General features: G+C 48.8%; 1 protein-coding gene across 14 annotated transcripts in view; it reads left to right on the top strand.

The window, feature by feature from the left end:
- Positions 1–23266, top strand: part of tcf4 (transcription factor 4) — a 163933-nt gene that overhangs the window by 129027 nt on the left and 11640 nt on the right. For 8 of the 14 annotated variants that reach the window (XM_078088412.1, XM_078088413.1, XM_078088416.1 and 5 more), the window contains 7 exons: positions 5201–5306; positions 6420–6568; positions 6713–6863; positions 10732–10802; positions 10934–11012; positions 13098–13177; positions 13556–13762. In XM_078088412.1, the coding sequence (XP_077944538.1) occupies positions 5201–5306; positions 6420–6568; positions 6713–6863; positions 10732–10802; positions 10934–11012; positions 13098–13177; positions 13556–13762 (843 nt within the window). Of the gene's footprint in view, positions 1–5200; positions 5307–6419; positions 6569–6712; positions 6864–10731; positions 10842–10933; positions 11013–13097; positions 13178–13555; positions 13763–23266 lie in introns of all 14 variants that reach the window. The other 6 variants (XM_078088410.1, XM_078088411.1, XM_078088414.1 and 3 more) reach the window with 1 other exon arrangement.

The raw sequence follows: 23266 nt of genomic DNA on the forward strand, positions 1-23266 counted from the left end.
TTATTGAGCTTGTTTGAATCCAACGTTTCTAATCTCATTTGAATTTTCTCTTGTTTGCTCCTTTCCTGTCTCTTCCTTCCTTCCTCCCTCTCTTTATTGTCTCCCTCTTCTTTCTGCTGCATCATATGGAGTCGATTACGCAGCCATGCTGTGTGTGTGTGTGTGTGTGTGTGTGTGTGTGTGTGTGTGTGTGTGTGTGTGTGTGTGTGTGTGTGTACATCTGGTTCACATTAGTGCAATTGAAGGTTGGTAGAATAAAGGGCTCAGAGGTGGTGGGTGGGATTTCCTTCTGCTTTCTCTCACACACACACACACACACACACCGTTTTCATCCCGTCCATGTGTTTTGAATCAGGGACGTAATTAACCTTCAGAGGGTTCCGAGAGCCGCGGCCCAGATCTGCGCTATAAAATGCATCGGAAAAACGCACCGCCGCCCCCTGGAAATGTGTTTGATCCGACGGTGGCGCGTCTGATTCGTCTTTCTGACGTGTCTCCGGACGGGCCGAGCGGAGCACCTCCGTCTACAGGTGTGTAAGCAGGTGGAGGAGACGGATGGTTGGATTTGCTTCAAAGCGGCCTGAAATGAAAAAACACGCGACGCGCTAAATGAGTCGCTAATGGTTTCAAATTGTACGTCGCACATTTGTCAGCGCGTCGCCTCCAGGGTTTGCGCTTCCTGTGGCGTTAAAATGTCTGCCCGAAGGCGAGGGAAGGGGAGACGGAAGAGAAGGGCGAGGGGCTGGGGAGGGAGGGAAGGGGGGAGGGAAACCGACAATTGGACAGGCACAGGTGCAGCCGTCTGTGTGTGTGTGTGTGTGTGTGTGTGTGTGTCTGTCAAGAGGTTTCGTGACTGCTCGTTTGAGTGTTCACATTCCAGCACATCTGCTTTGGATGAAGCATGGTAAGATGTGTGTGTGTGTGTGTGTGTGTGTGTGTGAGAGAGAGAGACAAAATGCAGATTTGTGTCTTCTGTCTGCTGTCGTTGACCCACACATCAAGATTTGAGAGGACAGAGTTCTAAATTACAAGTGCAGTAGATGTTTGACCCAAGTGAGGAGAGGAAAGACACCAGGAGAATGTCCTGAGTTAAGAATCTGCATCTGTGAGAGGTCTGAGTCTGGGAATCACTTCTTCAATGGTAAGACAGACAGAGGGACAGGCAGAGGGACAGACAGAGGGACAGGCAGAGGGACAGGCAGTGGGACAGACAGAGGGACAGGCAGTGGGACAGACAGAGGGACAGGCAGAGGGACAGGCAGTGGGACAGGCAGAGGGACAGGCAGAGGGACAGGCAGAGGGACAGACAGAGGGACAGGCAGAGGGACAGGCACTGGGACAGACAGAGGGACAGGCAGTGGGACAGGCAGTGGGACAGGCAGAGGGACAGGCAGAGGGACAGACAGAGGGACAGGCAGAGGGACAGGCACTGGGACAGACAGAGGGACAGGCAGTGGGACAGGCAGAGGGACAGACAGAGGGACAGGCAGTGGGACAGGCACTGGGACAGACAGAGGGACAGGCAGTGGGACAGGCAGAGGGACAGGCAGTGGGACAGGCAGAGGGACAGGCAGTGGGACAGGCAGAGGGACAGGCAGAGGGACAGGCAGTGGGACAGGCAGAGGGACAGGCAGAGGGACAGGCAGAGGGACAGGCAGTGGGACAGGCAGAGGGACAGGCAGACAGAGCAAAGCTATTCAGGTTAATAGTGGTAGAAGAAGAGGAGGAGGAAGAGGTGGAGGAGCTGCTCCTCTTTCTCCAGCTTCCCTTCCTCTCTGTGGAGCAGAGGGGAGGTTGAGCAGATGCTTCCTACATTTGGAGACAATAATGCAGACAAGAAGCATCAAAAGACAAACTAAGACAAAAAGGCCCATTCTTCTTTCCGTCCCCTCTGTACCCTTTTCATCAGGAGCCAACTCGAAGCATTTCGCTCTGTTCCATTTCTTGTTTTTCCCGTTTCTCTTTCCAGTCCGACAAAACCCTTCACGGCCTCCAGCATTCCCATCGCTGTCAACTGGTCATAACTGAAACAAGACATTAACGTCCCCGGGGTGTTTGCTCTTATGGGTTCTTTTGCCACGGCGTCTACAATCTTCCTCACTGTATTTAGAAATATTCTGACAGCATCCCGGCATGTGTCGGTAAGTAACACATTCATTCATTGACCCCGAAAAGGACGGCGCTACCCGAACAGCTGCTTGCTGCTCGCTGGCCAACTCGCCTGCAACTGGCCAGCGAGTTAGCTCGTTAGCTAGTTAGCGTGTTAGCTTGTTGTGGCTGCTAGTGTTGCCATCAGAGGCTCGACAGACTTTGCAATAAATGGTTTTCTGATCTAACGTCAGATTTTCCAAAACCAAAACCCCCCAAACAGACTGAGCTCCTCTGTTGGGCACAAGTTGTGTTGGTGCATCTCTGGTCTCTCCTTGTTCCTCTTGTGTTGCTCTCTTCCGTGTATTCATGTAGCAGCAGAGTTACTTCTTGTTGTGAGCTTTACCCAGCATGCACTTCAGCGGGGTCATTTTTATAAATAAACAATTATTAGGGTTACAAGTTGTTTGTGTGTCACCAGCTGTGGTGTTTTATCCTGTTAAAGAGTGTTTGATGTGCGTTATTGTTATAAAGTTATAACCATGACTCAATCTCAACACACTAAGACAATGAGAGATTCATACCGTACGGACATCTGGTACCGGTACACCGTCTGAACCAGTACACCGTGCAGCCCGACGTGTCCTGGATGCCCAGCTTGCTCGGTGTGGGTCGATGTCCTGTGTTATGCCTCTTGTGACCTGGTTTAGCTTCACTTCCTGCTCTGTCGTGTCCCTGATTGTTTCCAATGTGGAAATGTGGTCCAATCACCTGCACCTTCCCAGTGTGTTTCAGCCTTGTGTGTCTCTTGTTGGTTATGTCTCTTCTCCCGCCACGGCATAGAGAACTGGTTTGATGTGGGTCTGGTTCTGTACCCCATTGGATCTGGCGGTTTGGACGGTGTCTGTTGTGGTCGGGATCATAACGGTCATATCAGTATTGATGATCAGCAGCACTTCTGCTGCTAGATGATGTTCCACTGGTTTCTATGGTTCTTGTTACTGTTCTCTGGTTTGTGGGCAGGTCCTCCTGCTACTAACTGTGGGAATCCTAATACCGCTGCATCTGTGTGTGTGTGTGTGTGTGTGTGTGTGCGTGCGGGTGTGTTTGCATGTGTGTGTGTCTGACAGAATGCAGGATGTGAGTTTGTTATTGTCTCCCTCTGCATTCCTCAGACTTAAACACACTCTGCACCTGTTTCTGTCTCTCCGTAACACACACACACACACACACACACACACACACACTTACACACACACACTCTCACAAAAATGCACTCACACAGACGTACAAATCGCAGCCTTTCGTTGCCAGTTTAACAACCCATTCAATGGGAAAGCATGAGACATGAATCTGAATATTTCATGCAGGAACGACACAAGCATGAGAGTGTGTACGCGTGCGTGTTTGAGAGTTTTCACGTACACACTGTGGGTCAATAAATGTGGTTTTATCATCAGAACACTGAGTTCTCAGAGGAGAGGAGGATGGAGTTTGGGGGGGATTTCAATTCAGATCTGATGACATCTACAGACCCTGAGTGTGTGTGTGTGTGCATGTGTGTGTTACTGCCGAGGCGATCGTTAAACCTCCTGTAGGTTGCATTATGTACGGTGGCCCTGAAGTGCAAAACACAACGGCAAATAGCAACGCACACAACGCAAATAGCAAAACAACCCTTTCTGTAAGGAGTTAATTTCGTTGTGTTTTGCACTTCAGGGCCACCGTAATTATGGGAAGGCAACGACACATCGCAGCTCATTAGCTCCGCTAGGCAGCTATCGGCGTGTGTGCTCGGCTTGTGTCGTCCTCCACAATGACCAATAAGTCACGTCACTGCAGTAGAAGAAGGTAGAAGAAAGGTGACCAAAGGGTGTCACCTCAGGCTGAAAAAAACTACCGCAACTACTTTTCTTAGTTATTAGTTACATAGTATGTCCCGATTAGGTTCACGGTATGGTTCTGGTCCTGGTTCTGGGACTAGACCAATTGGGTCATGGATTGTGGTGTCGGCCGTCAAGTGTCTTTGACAGGAAACGAGTTCCACCGCCTTACTCCCTTGGTCCTTTTCTTAGAACCACAAGGGCTCATTTAGTGTAACGTTCATCTACTGGGCTTTAGTTACCTTCTCAGAAAGAGTCACAATCGGAAGTGACAATTAATTGCTTCAGTAACGCGTCAATGAAGGAGCCTCTGACCTCTGCAGACCCCCACTTTGTTCTGCACACCAGGCTCACGTCACGAGATGACGTGGTGCTAATGTGGAACTGAATGAAGCTGCTGTGTATCCGCATGCATCTCCTCATGCTGCAGACATCACACCTGTGCGCACCTGCTGCTCCGATTCCTTCTATGATTCTCTGTCTGGTCACATGATCCTTTTAGAATACAAATCACACTGATTTTCCTCTCAGAAGTAGAAGCTTTCAGAAGCAGCCTTGTGTTTTTACTGATATCTCTCAGGGAGTGTGTGAGGTTATTGTTTCCGTAATGCCCCCAAGTGTGTCTTTTAGTCGCTCCAGCTTTTTCTTTTATTTCTTCTGCTGCGTTTTATCATCGGCTCGTCTTTCACCGCATCTGTGTTCCATCCGTATGCAAAGTTAACAAAGCAGCTCATGTCTTTTCCAGGGGACGGCAGTAGATTAGGGGGGGGGGGGGGGGGGGGGCTCGATTTGTTGTAGAGGGGAGAAGAGCGCTTTCAACAGCTGTCCCAGGGTTTGCTCAGTGTTTGCACGCTATGCTACGCACATGGAGGCATGCCGCAGGCGTGACCAAACACAGGCACCGCCTTCTCACGCAGCCGCTGAAGAGCAACGTCACCTGTTGGGGGCGCTGACGGGCGGCCGGTGTCACGGCGTGTTTGCTGCAGCCCCCTATATATATATATAATATATTGACAGGATAAACCTTAAAATATAACATCAAACGTTGAAATTATTCATTTATAAATACAAGCACAGTTCCCGGATCAGTTACCGTTTTTCCTCCTGTATTAGAATAAAAAGCAAAGGACAAAAGGGAAGTGATGTGATGGGGGCCGGAGTGTCGATCATCGTTGTGTTTTGATCCGAGACCCCTCGGTGACCTTGTGTGTGTGTGCTCTGTGTTGCAGGTGTACGCTCCGTCTGCCAGCACGGCAGACTACAACAGGGACTCACCGGGCTATCCCTCCTCCAAGCCCCCCAGCGCCGGCTTCCCAAGCTCCTTCTTCATGCCAGGTATGCAAGAACACACACACGTCACATCTCACTGCAGTGATTCCTGAGTTTAGAGTGGATCATGGATCATTTTCTGTGGCTAAAACCCTCAATGGATGAAGAGCAGAAGTTGCTGGCTGATGTGCACGTTGCCAGGCAGCAGTGGTTTCTGAGCAAAGCTGCTGCTTCCCGCGGCTGCAGACTCACAATGCGTCAAATAGTAGAGATGCACAACTGGCTAACTTTCATTTAAAAAAAAAAAAGAAGTCTGACCTATTGATTCCAATGTTTGTCCAACAGCTGTAATCGACAACAACTTTTTTGACACAAAACCGGCTCTCAAAAAATGTAAATGTCATCTTTTGACCTTGTTATTGTCATCTTTAAAACACAATTCAAATGATTTGGAATTACATTACTATTTTAATTCTGGCTGTGATTTAAGTGCATCCTAATGATGTAAGCTGCTTATTACGAGGGTTGGGAAGTTACACATAATTAATTATCAATTTTACCGTGAAAACTAATTCAAACAAATATTCAAGTTTCTCATCCCAAATGAAAACCGGATTACTCTGCTGTCGACACACAAGCTGCTTACTGGGATGAAAGTAAAAAGGGCCTGATGATGTGAGTCATTGTAAATGTTTTTAAGGATGTTCCTCCATGGCTCATTTCAGACTCACGCTGAAGAAGGCGGCTGGTCCATCGGTGCGACTCTTTCTATAAAGTCTTTATGGAAAAGCTCTCCACCCTATGATTCCTGGTGTTTTTAGATGGTACAGGTACATGCAGGTGCGGGCCTCCCTTTGTGTGGTGGTGCATACAGTTCTGATCTCCGCTTTCTGTGGATATATTGGATTGTTTATGTACTGATGACGGTTGCAGAAGTTGGTACAAATGGTCCCAGGAAGCAGGTCTGTGTAGCAAAGTTCTATCTAGCCAGGCTATTCTTAATTGTTGCCTTTACACAACTGTGTAGTGAAATCAGGTCAATGCATGAAGTGGGTCAGTGGCCCAAACTACATGCAGACGTGGCGACAGAAAGTTCTTGACAGCAGAGAGGAGTGTGTTTCATTCTACTGATGACACGTCATCACATGTACCTGTCTCCCCCCTCTCTCCCCGTGTCAGACGGTCACCACAGCGGCGACCCCTGGAGCAGCAGCAGCAGCAGCATGGGCCAGCAAGGTTACCACGGCAGCATGCTGGGGGGCGGGAACTCGTCCCACGCCGCCTCCCAGAGCTCCTCCTACTGCGGGATTCACCCTCATGACAGATTGGTGAGCAGAGCGTTGAACCACAGTATCTAATGACAATGCCTCATTTACATATTCAAACAGCATCTCGGCTTGTAATCTATTAAACAAAACTATTCTTAATGTGATGGGTGCTTCTATTAGTGACTCAGTCCCGTCTCTCTGCAGAGCTACCCGTCACACTCGTCTGCAGACATCAACTCCAGCCTCCCCCCCATGTCCAGCTTCCACCGAGGGGCGGGGGGAGGAGGGGGCGGGGGCAACCACTACAGCACCGCCTCGTGCACCGCCTCCACCAATGGCACAGAAAGCATCATGGGTGAGACACCAAACTCTATGAACTGCTGGGTTCCCATGTCATCGTGCTCGAGACTAAGTAAGACAACGGGTGCTTTCACTTCCCGTTCGCTCTAACTATGGACCGATTCCTTTTGAATGTCATTTTAAAATAATTGTCTGGTATTGATGTTTTTTTACCGCCTCATAACTGGGGAGTCTTCTGTGATCCGGCTCAGATGGTTGAAACCAGTTAATAACTGAAGTTCTGCAGCAAGGCGGGAAGGCGGGGGGTCAGAAACTGAAGAACAGTTGTACTCTGTTTTGGTTCGACCTTGACATCACCAATAAACACACACACCCACACACAGACACACAGACACACACACACACACCCACCCACCCACACACACACACACACACACACACACACACACACACACACACACACACACACACACACACACACAGACACACACACACACACACACAGCATGCCATATGGACCCCTTGCTTTGAATCCAATAGAAAACATGACCAGCAAGAAGAAACAGATTGAACTGTTTGTTTTCATGGGAAGACGTCTCCCAACAATCCATGAGATATGACACACACACACACACACACACACACACACACACACACACACACACAACCTTGAGCAGATGAGTGTAGCCATCACGGAGCTAATAAAAAACAAGGCGCTGTTGTTTAAATGCAAACTTCTGGTAGCGTCGCTCACAGGTTCCCTGTGCCGGTCCGGTCCGAGTGGGAAAACACGCCAGTGTTTAGTGTTTTGTATTCTATTTTTGTCACATTTAGTAAAGAATTATCTGCACAAAGAGTTGGTGAATTCAAACAGAAGCCCATGGGTTTAAGTGTATGGTCCTGTGAAGATGCTGTGTATCAGATCCAACACTAAGCTGCGTGAATCCACACTGATCACAGCTGCAGTCCAGTGGTGTGTTAACAACCAGGGTCGAAGGCCTCGGATTAAATCTCCACCCTGGTTGAACACCATTGGTGGGCGTCGGCGGCGACTCGTCCTTCGCTTGGTTCACAATGGGGTGTAAACTCGTAGCAAAAAAACATCCAAACTGTATTTCTTATTGAGGATGGGCAGACAAAACTGTCCTAAAGCTCTTCTCCTTTGCAGCTATAAGCTCCCATTTATTTTTACTGCATGTGTTCTAAATTATGCGTCAAGTCAGGACACAAGTGTGTGTGTTTGTGTATAGCAGTAATCCCTGGGATGGTTTACTAGGCCAGTGGTATGGCGTGAGTGAGACATGAGGCTTTAACCCCAAAACATATGCTGCTCTCTCTCTCTCAGCTTAAAGAAGTCCAGTCCTGCCAATTTCTGTAATGGATTCATTTGCCATGAAAGGAAAGGATGTGTTTTGCTGTGCGTGTGTGTGTGTGTGTCTAACTTGTGTGTGCGAGCGTAAACTTTCCATCTGGGATCTGCTATCAGGGGACATGAGTTCCTCTGCCTCAGTCTGTGTGGGGGGGGGGGGGGGGGGGGGCTCATCTGGTCCTGTGAGGTCACTTCCTTCCTCTGTGGCCTCAGTGCTCTTCAAGTGTGTGAAACAGATTTACTGGTGAAGTCGACCATTTGCAGGCACTCAGTGACAATGTGAAGAGAGGTCAGATGTTGTTGGATTGCGTCCTCTGACTCCAATGAGGAGGGGGGTCACACACCACCATGCGTGGCTTCAAAGCTGACCTCTGATGGCGCTGTGGTAGCCGAGTCAATCCATTAAGTTCTATGTAACCGTGTTACACGGGTTAAATGCACCACACAAGAGATGCATCACTGTCAGACAGGATTCCGTGGTACAAATAGAGCGTAATGTCGTGCATAACCAGGAATCAGGAAACATTTATTACCAAAATATGCCAAACATACAAGGAATTTGTCTTGGCGGTTGGTGCGCGACAGTAGACAGTGTGACAATAGACAACAAGACAGCAGTGCACAAGTAATAAAATAAAGTAAAATGAAATGCTAATGCAATGGGTTAGTAGAATAAGGCTATGGGTTAGTATAAAACAAGGGAATAAAGTTAAACATTTTAAATATTGAAAAAGTTTAAAAAAAAATATTAAGTATAAAGTGCACTAACGAACAAGTAACAGACAAGTAACAAAGTGACGAGTGACAAAGTGATGAATTGCAGTGAAAGTGACATGTGCAGTGTGAAGGGGAGTGACTGGTGGAATGTTATAGTCAGTCAGTGGGGGACCGGCTCTGTTGATGAGCCCGACTGCCGACGGGAAGAAACTGTTGGTGTGGCGGGAGGTCTTAGTCCTGATGGACCTCAGCCTCCTGCCAGATGGAAGGGACACAAACAGGTTTTGTCCGGGGTGGGAGGGGTCGGCTACCATCTCTTTAGCTGCTTCAGAGACCTGGAAGCGAACAAGTCCTGCAGGGACGGCAGATTGCAGCCGATCAGCCTCTCTGCAGAGCGGAGGACACGCTGCAGCCTGCCCTTGTCCTTGGCTGTGGCTGCAGCGTACCAGACGGTGATGGAGGAGCAGAGGATGGACTCCATGATGGCCGTGTAGAAGTGGACCATCATCGTCTTTGGCAGGTTGAATTTCTTCATCTGCCTCAGGAAGAACAACCTCTGCTGAGCCTTCTTGGTGATGGAGCTGATGTTCAGCTCCCACTTGAGGTCCTGGGTGATGATGGAGCCCAGGAAACGGAAGGAGTCCACAATAGTGACGGGGGAGTCACACAGGGTGATGGGGGAGGGTGGGGCTCTGTTCCGCCGGAAATCCACAACCATCTCCACTGTCTTAAGAGCTTTGAGCTCCAGGTTGTTCTGACTGCACCAGGACACCAGATGGTCAGACTCCACCTGTAGGCCGACTCGTCCCCACCAGAGATCAGTCCAATGAGGGTGGTGTCATCCGCAAACTTCAGGAGCTTGACGGACTGGTGGCTGGAGGTGCAGCTGTTGGTGTACAGGGAGAAGAGCAGAGGGGAGAGAACGCAGCCTCGGGGGGAACCGGTGCTGATGGTCCGAGAGGCTGAGACATGTTTCCCCAGCTTCACGTGCTGCTTCCTGTCAGACAGGAAGTCTGTGATCCACTTGCAGGTGGAGTCGGGCGGTGCAGCTGGGAGAGTTTGTCCTGCAGCACAGACGGGATGATGGTGTTGAAGGCAGAGCTGAAGTCCACAAACAGGATCCTGGCGTAGGTTCCTGGGGAGTCCAGATGCTGGAGGATGTAGTGGAGGGCCATGTTGACAGCATCGTCCACAGACCTGTTGGCTCTGTAGGCGAACTGCAGGGGGTCCAGGAGGGGGTCGGTGAGGGACTTCAGGTGGGTCAGGACTTGCCGTTCAAAAGACTTGATGACTACAGAGGTCAGGGCGACGGGCCTGTAGTCATTGAGTCCTGTGATCCTGGGCTTCTTGGGGACAGGGATGATGGTGGAGGCCTTGAAGCAGGCTGGTACGTGGCATGTCTCCAGGGAGGTGTTGAAGATGTCAGTGAACACCGGAGACAGCTGGTCAGCACAATGCTTCAGGGAGTGAGGGGAGACGGAGTCCAGGCCGGCTGCCCTACGGGGGTTTAGTCTTCTAAAGAGCCGGTTAACGTCTCTCTCCAGAATAGAGAGGGTCGTTGCTGGTGGGGGAGGGGAAGGTGATATAGATGAAGAGGCGTGAGCACCTGATGGGCTGGGGGAGGGAGGGGAGGGGGACTGCAGCAGGTTGGTGGAGCTGTGAGGGATGGGAACAGGACATTCAACGCATTCACAGCTGCCACACAAACACAAATGAGTTAGATCTTCCAATGGATCTTTTGTAATAAATAAAATGATTGATATGTAGTTTGAAACTTTTTTCTGAGAATATATCCTTCTTCTTCCTGTGTGTGTGTGTGTGTGTGTGTGTGTCACAGCTAACCGAGCGCCGAGTGCAGCGGCCAGCAGCTCTCAGACAGGAGACGCCTTAGGGAAAGCACTTGCATCCGTAAGTGCAGCTAACACAAACAGATGCACACGTATACATGTGAGATATCCACTTGGTATTTTGTCATTACCTGAGGCCTTTGTTTCTTTGTGATCCACCCGTTGACGTTTAACCATTCGACTTTTCTCCAGATCTATTCTCCGGACCACACAAACAACAGCTTCTCATCCAACCCTTCCACCCCAGTGGGCTCCCCGCCCTCCCTCACAGGTAGCACGTCCAGTCACAGCACACCAGTACGCACCAGTATATACCAGTACACACCAGTACACACCACAGCTGGAGGACAGACAGTTTTCACAACTCACACAGTTGTGGACTTTGAACTTGAACTCGTTTCACATGACTTGACTTGAATGTTTTAAATGACCATAGATACAGTATATAACTAAATAGTTTTAAATGACTTGGAACTCGACTTGAATTTGTTAAAATGACAATAGTCAAAAGTCATAAACTGTTTTCAAATGAGTTGTCTGTGTAAAATGACATGAAACATGACTCACTTGAGATTAGACTTTAATTACTTTGAAAAAGTCCAAAGCATCAAGGTTATTCGAGCAGAAATTTAGTTTTAAATTGGGAAATCTTTTTATGGAATGAATTAAAGAACACATTTTAGATGCTGTGTCTCTTCTCTGTACCTTCCTACTTCTCGCGGCTGACGTGCTAAACTCTCCTCGCTCCTTATGGTGAAAATGACTTTTCTAATAATAGTTGTGTCAGATTTGTCTGTAATTGTGGTTACAGATCGCTGCACCGTTATATTGATGATATTTCTGTGACTGTTTAAATTAGCAGCACTACTTTGACATATCGCTGTCAAACCTACCAGCCCCCCCTCCATCTTCTCCGTCTTTGTAGCTGCCTGGGATATCGCCTGCTGAACTGTAATTGGTGTTTATCGTTGTGTCGGAGTTACTCCACACTTTACAAATTAGAAATGACGCCTATTAGAGCAAACTACATGCAAATTGATATTCAGGCTAATTCTGCAGGGTTGTTTTACAGAGTTGGACTCAGAATAATTTAAGACATATATTTGTATTTGCACATGAATGAACCCAGGTGATTATTTATGAATTAGCATATGGTAATGAGCATGTATTAGGGATAGAGGAGAGCGAAAAGAAAAGATGGCAAGACAATTTAAAAAAAGGGAGAAACACAAGCTAATGGGATGAGATCTGAGTTGTAAAGGAGAGATCAGTGGTGAGAGGAGGAAGGTCAGCAGAGGAAAGAGGGGAATTAGGAAGAGAGGACATAAAGGAAGCGAAAAATAGAGAAGAAGAGGAAACAAGTGAATATAATAATGAGGCGAGAGAGAAAAGGAGAGTGAATAGGAATCAGAAGCAAAACAAGGAGGAAAATGAGATGATTCATGAGCGCTTCTTTCACCCGCCTGGATAAAACACCAACTAAAATGAACCCTCCCATAAACACAGAAAGATTTATGGCTCTTCGCTCTCTATGGAGCGTAATGATCCAGGGAGGGAGGTCCAACGTGACCCACTCGGGCAACACGGCCCGCAATGCGCCTCCAAAATATTCTCCTGTCATTTTTGAACCCACGCCACAGTATTGGTGAATAGAAGTGATAGACCTGGACTACCCCTCACCCAAAAACCTCTTATTTGTAGTGATGTGGGTGAGCTTGCTGCTATGAAGCTTAAACCCAGCGCTGTTTAAAGGCGCCTCGTATTGATGTGAATCCACACAAGTCGCTGTCTACCGACTAATGAGACCCGGGATTCAGAGGCGACCCTCCGAGTGGCGGCAGAAAAGAACAGAGACACAAAGCGTGTTTATTCTGCAGAGGGCCATGCTAATCAACCACTCGTACCTTGCTTTTCAAAGACAAAAGCCTGGGATTAGCATTTCTGCTACGAGATCCGAGTTGGTTTTGTTCTCGTCTCTTCTTCCTCATCTGCACGTTTATGATGTCGGCACCAGGCGTGGATGCACCGAAGCCTCGCATCTTCCTTTAGTGGCTCGCTTCCTTCACTTCCAAAAGGAGAGCGGGCTTTGGCTCGGGGCCACGCGCAGACAGGCGGCCTGCGCAGGAGTCGCTCGGGGGGTATCCCAGCATGCACTGGGGAAGAGTGCACAGGTGGGCGGCCTCTCACAGAACCCAGTGCCGATGAAGGAAAGCCGGTTCTGATCAAACTAAACAGTGAACACTGAGTTGCCAATTATTCACCCCCTTGCCAGATCCCCCCCGCTCATATCTTCTACCGCACCTTTGTCCCCCCGACCTCATCTCCTGATGGCGCTTCCTTGTCTCCTCTGTCCTAGTTGCCAGTTCAGCTGTCTGGTCGAGGAACGGCGGACAAGGACCATCGTCTCCGAACTACGAGGCTCCGTTACACTCGCTGGTATGCACACACACACACACACACACACACACACGCACACACATACACACGCACACACACACACGCACACACACACACACGCACACGCCTGATGTATGACACGCGTTCACCTCCACTGAACCTGAGGTGTAGACGTGGTGGCCCTTTTTCCTTAAAACAGCTGGTCGCTGTGGTTTTGAGCAACAGGAAAAGGAGCATTGGTTCATTGGTTGAGTCCCGGATTAACCCACATGACTGATTGGGACCAATTCATGTAAAAACCACAGAGATCCGTGTGTCCCAGATGGACGGACAAGGGTTCTGTCCGACCTGCGTCTCAGAATGACAGTTGAGATGACGGAGGAGACTCACCTGGTTCTGTGTCCCTGCGCTCCACAGCAAAGTCGCATCGAGGACCGCCTGGAGCGCTTGGACGATGCCATCCACGTATTGCGGAGCCACGCGGTGGGACCGTCGACGGGTGTGCCCGCCGCCCACGGCGACATGCACAACCTCATCGGCGCCGCGCACACGCACAACGGCGCCATGGGCGCTCTGAGCAGCGGGTACGGGTCGGGTCTGCTGTCGGCCAACAGACACCTCATGGTAGGTGGAGGGGGGGGGGGGCGGTCCCTCTCCCTTGTTTTGTTTTGATTGATTTGGCGAGGACAACGGAGTATGAAGTCTGACAGACAGCAGTGATGCGTTCCATGTTTCCTCTGGCATTTTGGTTTTTTGTCAACTTCAAACAATAAACACAAAGAGCCAAACAGCTGTGTGACACAAGGAGAAGACGGAGGAACACGTTCATTCAGACATACTTTGTTTACTTGTGCTTCACGTTTTTTGTTTATATTCAAACACCTACACACACAGCAGATGTTCATACACACAAACTCACATACAAGACACCACCACAAAACCTGGGACAACATCCATAAGGGGTGTTTGAAGGGACATTTAGTCTTTGGTTTACTATGAGTCCTCGTCCTCGCCGTCCGTCCGTCTGGTCTCTATTAAAAGTATTCACTTTGAAGTGTCTTCTCCTGAACGGAGAGCACCTGAGGGGAGTGTTTGGCTCCCGCTGAGAACTTCTTCTCACGCACATCTGTCCAGCTCCCTCCCTCCTTTGTGTCTCTGTCCTCTGACATGTGTATCGCTTTGCTCATTCTTCTTCATGTACATTATCAGAGTGCCTGCTTCCCAGGGGTTGCCGTGTTGTCAGGGGGCGGGGGGCCTCCCAAACCGGCGCGAGTCCACAGCGATTCCTCGGAGCCCCGGAAATTGAACCCTTATTCACTCCAGAGGATAAAAGTTATTTTTTCAAGAAACCCATTTAATATAGACAGAAACATGTGTGATTTTAAATATCCAATGAGCGTCTCAGCGTTCTCACTGCAGCACACAAGCTGTGATAGTGGTGCTCTGCTGCTAGCACAGTGGAGCCTTTAGCCGCTAGAGAGGCTAATGTACCGTGTGTATATATATATATATATATACATATATATATGTATGTATGTGTGTGTATATATATATATATATGTATGTGTGTCTATTTAAAACTAAGTAGGAGCATATTTATCTATATTTAAAGAGTAACTCATTAATCACGGCTGTCATTAAATACGTTGAAGCTTCGGAAAATAATGAACTTTTCCACTGTGTACAAGATTACAGTGTGTTTTGGATTCATTGTTTGTGTTCTGCTGCTTCTAAACTCTTTCCTTTGGTGTTCATCTTTATGAGGTGACGCCTCATTCAAAACATTCAAATCAACTCCTTGTACTGACGACTGTTTAGTTTAATCTTAAAATGATTTTTTATTCGTAATTCGAAATATATGTGTTAAAAGAACATTATGTCAATCAATCAAACTTTTATTTCAGACTCAAGGTGAAAACAGTAAGACATATATATCATTTCATTAGAGGAGTATAAAAAAGGAGCAGGTGTCAGCAGGAGGCAGGAACAGAGTCCAGATAGAACCATGATCCATGGAAACCTGTGAGGTGAGAAGAAACAAAGTTAGTGATGCGCATTAATGTTTACAGCAATAGAAATGGGAATATCAATGGTGTTACAGGCAGTAAGTGTCTGCGCGCCATGCAGGAGTCAGAACCAGGGTCCAGACAGAACTACGATCTACGGACACCTGCGAGGCGAGAAAGCACAACAAACTGAATTAGTGAAGCGCATTAATAAAACGGATTATTATATATATTATATTATAACGGATTATGGTAGAACGAGAGCGTGAGAGGAGCTCGGTGTGTCCTAAGAATTCCCCCGGCATTCTAAGCCTATAGCAGCTTAACTAAGGGCTGGTCCGGGCTAACCTGAGCCAGCCCTAACTATAGGCACAATCAAAGAGGAACGTTTTAAGTTTTACTTTAAAAGAGCTGACCGAATCTGCCCCCCAGACTGAAAGTGGAACCTGGTTCCACAAAAGAGGAGCTTGATAACTGAAGGCTCTGGCCCCCAGCCTACTTTTTAAAACCATAAGAACAACAAGTAACCCAGCATCTATGGAGCGCAGCTGCCTTGTAGGGCAATAAGGTGTTACAAGCTCTTTAAGATACGACGGTGCCTCACCAGCAAGTGCCTTGTGTTCGGGGGGTGTAGTTGGTGGACCCAAATGCACACGCACAGCAGTTTGAATTTACATTTTATTTTATTTTCCACAAAAAACAAACGAGCGAAAAAGCGAAACAGAAAGCGCTCCTCCCGCTCAACTGGAGTCGGGAGGGAAACTCCACCGACGTCTTGCGGTCTGGGGCGGATCAAGCAGGGTCTGGTGTGGAAACCCAAGACCCGACACCATGATCAGAGTCCAATTCAAAACGAGCCACGTGTACTCCGTGGTACTCCGTGGGTCTGATACTGCAGGGAAAAAAACTAACAAAAACATGCAAAACTGGTTTGCTGCTACTTCTCATTTTCAACGGCACCTGAGACCAGCTTGGGTACTGGGACCAGCTTGGGTACTGAGACCAGCTTGGGTACTGGGACCAGCTTGGGTACTGAGACCAGCTTGGGTACTGGGACCAGCTTGGGTACTGAGACCAGCTTGGGTACTGGGACCAGCTTGGGTACTGGGACCAGCTTGGGTACTGAGACCAGCTTGGGTACTGGGACCAGCTTGGGTACTGGGACCAGCTTGGGTACTGAGACCAGCTTGGGTACTGGGACCAGCTTGGGTACTGAGACCAGCTTGGGTACTGAGACCAGCTTGGGTACTGGGACCAGCTTGGGTACTGAGACCAGCTTGGGTACTGGGACCAGCTTGGGTACTGAGACCAGCTTGGGTACTGGGACCAGCTTGGGTACTGGGACGGACTGACGCCGAGCCTCTGACTTTCTGGCTTTTCTGATTCCTGTCTGTTCTATGAAGCTGAGACACCCCTCTATGAGGTGGTTTAATGGGGCTCGCTGCTAGTTCCAAATGCACTTCTCTTAAGCATATGCAGGAGAACTATTTGGCTTTCGACGGTCAGAGCGCCTGACGGTGTAAAAGGAACAGCGCATAGGGAGGAACTTCTTTCTATATATAACTTTCTTTATATACTTACCTAAGTAACTTCGCTAAGAACCTTAACCTAACAAAGACATTTTATTTTGAAAAGACATTGAACAAGCTGAAGTTGACCCGTGTTCCCTGACCCGTCCACCACTAGAGAGCGTAGACTTTTCAGACTGGCTGAGAATGTGTTTTCACTTACCATGTTATCCACGTGGCATTTACAGTACAGCTGCCAGCAGAGAAAGGTTGTGGTTAAGACAAATAAACCCCGTTTGAGAAGAACCGGTGAACCACATTATCGCCCTGCTGAATTCTTTTCACTTCCTAGTACTCAATTAGCTCCAAAGGCACTGAGGTTTGCTTCCCAGGGCCTTTGTATGGTGTGTGGAGCAGCACGTTTGAGTGTACAGTGTAAACAGGGCGTTTGCACCGAAAGAGAAGAAAGACACTCAATAGAAGAACTCCGAAAGAAACAACAAATGAAAGTGGGAGGAAGGAGTGATGCATGTCTCAATGAAGCCTTTGTGTTTGTGAGACCTGTTTCCGTTTTCCTCATGCATACTGTACATACTCTCTCTCCTAGTTTTAAGATTCTCTCCCTGTCACCCTCTTATTTGTTATGTCTTATATGTCAGATACGTCTTCACCTCCCTGTCTTCCCTTTTCAATCCCTCTGTTTCTCTTTCTCTAACTTTCCCGCACCTCCTCAAGTTGTAACCTCTCAGTTCTTTTCTCTACAAACAGTATTTTTCAGTAACTCCCCTGCAGATGTGACAACTCTCTTACACACACACACACACACACACACACACACACACACACACAGCTGTATGTAGTTTGGCAGTGTTGGACGGAGACGCCTGCAGGCTGAGGTCATAACTCTGGGAAAACAGGTGGTAGACTGATGCAAAAAGAAAGACACATAGAAATAGCCATAAATGCGTCATAGGCACACACAAAAGGTAAAGGCATGTGTGCGATACACACGTCTTCTGTTTATATTGTCTCAAATCTGTGGAACACCAATAAAACCACACAAAAAGTTTGTTTGTTTTTTAGATGGAATGGGGGGGTGCGAGGGGAAAGGTTAAAGGGGACAAATGTCCATTAGGGAGCGTTACAGTGAGTGAAATGGTTCCTAATCTGCATCACTTTGCTGTAAATCACACTAATGCCTTTTAGTGCTCTGCGTCTCCTCACTAAATGTACTCCTATAAGCTGAAGGAAATCTACCCTTGCTCCATTTATCCAATGGACAATAACAACAACTTTCATGACATCATTCTAAACCTGTAGAACTATAAAGTGAAACGAGTGCACTACCGTTGCTCCTGGTGGGCCTCAGAGTGCCATCTGCTGGCTGCACAGGCACAGAGAGAGAAATAGAGGAACCAACAGAGCTCTCCTGTGGCCTGGAGATCTTCATGGAGACTGTGGAACGATTGGATCGCTTCTTGAGACGTAAGCGATGCAGGACACAACCTCGACTGAGTAAAAGCTCCACGGCTTGTATTGAGAAGGAATATATTTTCATATATTGATGAATTGTTTTATTATGTATTCGGAAAGTTGGTCCTCAAATTTTGTTTTTATTTTTTTAAGTGGGCCTTAAGTTGCAAAAGGCTGAGATCAGTTTGAATTGTTAATAAATAAGCTGGACTTGTCCCATAAATATCTGCAGTACACTTTAGAGCCACATGAAGGAGCCTCATTGGGACTTGGCCTCAGCTGCATGGCTGACCTACTCCAGATGATACACGTTGATGCAGAAATGGCCAATACAACCCTTCCATGCACAGATTTGTTCTCCTCATGGTTTATAGATGAGGCCTGTTGTGAATTGGGTCACGGTGGTTTGCCATATTTAAAAAGTGGGTCCTCTTGTCTAGACCAGACCAGCTGTTATAGCAGCAGATTAGCGCCCATGTTCACTTGGCACATATGGCTGTGGTGCATGCATGTCCGTATACTTCTGGCCATGTATTATAATATCTGGTGCAAACAGGTGGGAAACAAACAGCACGCTCAAAGGACGTGTTGTTTTGCATTTCTTCAAACAATTACATTCATCAGCTATACTGCATTAAAACGTGGTTTATTCCGTCTATTCAATTACGTTTCTCCTGTAATTAGATGATTATGCTGCTCATGTATTCAGTAATATCAGGCAGAACTAAAATATGTGCACACTCTGACCTTCACCTGGTGATCCTTGTGAAATAAACAGCCACAAATATCCAGACAAGAACAACTGCACGTTCAGAAGAGGCATCCACTCGCAGATAGAAAAAGATGGTCAGCCCTCACTCGATGGGCGGCTCTAAACTATGGTGATGCTGTTTCAGTGGAGTCCGCCTTCACTGTTTGTATTTAAAAGCTGTGTGATATGAATATTCAAGAGGGAACCAGTATTGGATTATTGGACATCGGTGTGCAGCCTCGTCTTCCTGATGATGAGCTGCATACTCAGTACTTAGTATAAAGGATCTGTGAGTAGAACAGATACCGCATCCGCACTCCAAGACACTTAAAGCCTTTCATTTCCTCAAAAAACGACTGCCTTATAATCCGGAGCGCCTTATATATATATATATATATATATATATGGATCAACTGGTTAATGGGTTGATCCATACTGGTTGTACACGGCGCTCAAGGTGCTCTGCCAAACACGACAAAGCTCGTCTACGACGGCGAGATGCTGAGCGGCGCTCAAGCGCGTGAGATGTGGAGCTGCTTTCAGGGCGCGTCGGAGAAACAAAGCTGTCGTTCTCGCCGAGCGCTTCATGAGATTAAAGAGCGAGAGACGGCGTCCTTTTCTCTACAGTAGCTGTTATTCTAAAAGCAGCTGAAGATTTAAGGCGTGGATGGGGAGGGGGCGGCGAGAGTGGACACACCTCGCAGCATCAATCGGACCCTGAAAGCACCGTCTCCACCTCCCCTCACCCCCCGTCCACATCCACATCCACATCCACCCGCCCCGACGCCAAGCGTTGGACTGCAGGATCTTATGCGCATTATAATCCGATAGGCCCGATATATGAGAAATGTTCTAAAATAGGTCATTGCCTCCTATGCCTCCTATGCCTCCTGTGCCCTCTATGCCTCCTATCCCTCCTATGCCTCCTATCCCTCCTATGCCTCCTATGCCTCCTATTCCTCCTGTGCCCTCTATGCCTCCTATCCCTCCTATGCCTCCTGTGCCCTCTATGCCTCCTATCCCTCCTATGCCTCCTATGCCTCCTGTGCCCTCTATGCCTCCTATCCCTCCTATGCCTCCTGTGCCCTCTATGCCTCCTATCCCTCCTATGCCTCCTATGCCTCCTATTCCTCCTGTGCCCTCTATGCCTCCTATCCCTCCTATGCCTCCTGTGCCCTCTATGCCTCCTATCCCTCCTATGCCTCCTATGCCTCCTATTCCTCCTACTACTCCTGTGCCCTCTATGCCTCCTATCCCTCCTATGCCTCCTATGCCTCCTATTCCTCCTACTACTCCTGTGCCCTCTATGCCTCCTATCCCTCCTGTGCCCTCTATGCCTCCTATCCCTCCTATGCCTCCTATTCCTCCTACTACTCCTGTGCCCTCTATGCCTCCTATCCCTCCTATGCCTCCTATGCCTCCTATTCCTCCTGTGCCCTCTATGCCTCCTATCCCTCCTATGCCTCCTGTGCCCTCTATGCCTCCTATCCCTCCTATGCCTCCTATGCCTCCTGTGCCCTCTATGCCTCCTGTGCCCTCTATGCCTCCTATCCCTCCTATGCCTCCTATGCCTCCTATTCCTCCTACTACTCCTGTGCCCTCTATGCCTCCTATCCCTCCTATGCCTCCTATGCCTCCTATTCCTCCTACTACTCCTGTGCCCTCTATGCCTCCTATCCCTCCTATGCCTCCTATGCCTCCTATTCCTCCTGTGCCCTCTATGCCTCCTATCCCTCCTATGCCTCCTGTGCCCTCTATGCCTCCTATCCCTCCTATGCCTCCTATGCCTCCTATGCCTCCTGTGCCCTCTATGCCTCCTATCCCTCCTATGCCTCCTGTGCCCTCTATGCCTCCTATCCCTCCTATGCCTCCTATGCCTCCTATTCCTCCTGTGCCCTCTATGCCTCCTATCCCTCCTATGCCTCCTGTGCCCTCTATGCCTCCTATCCCTCCTATGCCTCCTATGCCTCCTATTCCTCCTACTACTCCTGTGCCCTCTATGCCTCCTATCCCTCCTATGCCTCCTATGCCTCCTATTCCTCCTACTACTCCTGTGCCCTCTATGCCTCCTATCCCTCCTATGCCTCCTATGCCTCCTATGCCTCCTGTGCCCTCTATGCCTCCTATCCCTCCTATGCCTCCTATTCCTCCTGTGCCCTCTATTCCTCCTACTACTCCTGTGCCCTCTATGCCTCCTATCCCTCCTATGCCTCCTATGCCTCCTGTGCCCTCTATGCCTCCTATCCCTCCTATGCCTCCTGTGCCCTCTATGCCTCCTATCCCTCCTATGCCTCCTATGCCTCCTATTCCTCCTGTGCCCTCTATGCCTCCTATCCCTCCTATGCCTCCTGTGCCCTCTATGCCTCCTATCCCTCCTATGCCTCCTATGCCTCCTATTCCTCCTACTACTCCTGTGCCCTCTATGCCTCCTATCCCTCCTATGCCTCCTATGCCTCCTATTCCTCCTACTACTCCTGTGCCCTCTATGCCTCCTATCCCTCCTATGCCTCCTATGCCTCCTGTGCCCTCTATGCCTCCTATCCCTCCTATGCCTCCTATTCCTCCTGTGCCTCCTATGCCTCCTATCCCTCCTATGCCTCCTATGCCTCCTATTCCTCCTGTGCCCTCTATGCCTCCTATCCCTCCTATGCCTCCTATGCCTCCTGTGCCCTCTATGCCTCCTATCCCTCCTATGCCTCCTATTCCTCCTGTGCCCTCTATTCCTCCTACTACTCCTGTGCCCTCTATGCCTCCTATCCCTCCTATGCCTCCTATGCCTCCTGTGCCCTCTATGCCTCCTATCCCTCCTATGCCTCCTGTGCCCTCTATGCCTCCTATCCCTCCTATGCCTCCTATGCCTCCTATTCCTCCTGTGCCCTCTATGCCTCCTATCCCTCCTATGACTCCTGTGCCCTCTATGCCTCCTATCCCTCCTATGCCTCCTATGCCTCCTATTCCTCCTACTACTCCTGTGCCCTCTATGCCTCCTATCCCTCCTATGCCTCCTATGCCTCCTATTCCTCCTACTACTCCTGTGCCCTCTATGCCTCCTATCCCTCCTATGCCTCCTATGCCTCCTGTGCCCTCTATGCCTCCTATCCCTCCTATGCCTCCTATTCCTCCTGTGCCCTCTATTCCTCCTACTACTCCTGTGCCCTCTATGCCTCCTATCCCTCCTATGCCTCCTATGCCTCCTGTGCCCTCTATGCCTCCTATCCCTCCTATGCCTCCTATCCCTCCTATGCCTCCTGTGCCCCCTATGCCTCCTGTGCCCCCTATGCCTCCTATGCCTCCTGTGCCCCCTATGCCTCCTATCCCCCCTATGCCTCCTGTGCCCTCTATGCCTCCTATGCCTCCTATGCCCCCTATCCCTCCTATGCCTCCTATCACCCTATGCCCCCTATGCCTCCTATCCCTCCTATGCCTCCTATGCCCCCTATCCCTCCTGTCCCTCCTATGCCTCCTATCCCTCCTATGCCTCCTATGCCCCCTATCCCTCCTGTCCCTCCTATGCCCCCTATGCCTCCTATCCCTCCTGTCCCTCCTATGCCTCCTATCCCTCCTATCCCCCCTCTGCCTTGCTGTCGAGTAAACAACTGATAGATTTGAGAATGTTCTTGGACTCACTAGCAAGGCTTTGCTTTTTATGTTGTTGTTGTTGTTGTTATACAGGTGTTAGCAGTACTAGAACCCTCCGCGTTGCACTAGAACGCTAGACACTAGACATCTGTGTTTTCATCGGTGGCGGCCAAACAAAATTAGATCAAGCAGACATTATTCACTTCATAGTTTTTGCGCTTATTTCTACAGAACACAGACAAGTTTAGATCAAATCGACCTCCTAACCACAGCCTGTAATCATGGCTGACTGTGTCGTTATTGAATACAGGATTGGGTTTATCTGTCAGCCAACCGGATGTCCCGAGGGACGATGGGCAAGTGGGCGGGGCTACGGTTTGCGGTGACTCAGTGGCACCGACAGCAGATCGGTTTATGTGTCATTTATTTATATTTTTCTGTCTGTCTCCTTGTCTTTCCTCATTGAACTGACTGAAGGAAGCGAGAGGAAAGGCATGTTAAAAATATAAAAGGCCTCCATTAAAAATGTACGCCACCGTCTCTTGCTGCTGCCATTTTATATTTGGGAATCAGGCGGTGATGAAAGGCAGAAGAACGGAGCGAAAAAGACGGAGAGGAAGTCAAGAGGCAAATAATAAATAAGGGAGCAAGCAGACGTATGAAATACACACTCACACAAACAAGCTGACATGTTGTGAGTTTTTCATGTGGCGTCGCTGTCAACAGACAGAGGAAGAAAAAGAAAACCAGCCAGTTTTCAGATCATCGTCAATTATCTTGATTCCTCATTGACTCATTGACAACAATGTGA

Source organism: Gasterosteus aculeatus, chromosome 14, assembly GCF_964276395.1.
Source record: "Gasterosteus aculeatus chromosome 14, fGasAcu3.hap1.1, whole genome shotgun sequence".
Lineage (NCBI taxonomy): Eukaryota > Metazoa > Chordata > Actinopteri > Perciformes > Gasterosteidae > Gasterosteus > Gasterosteus aculeatus.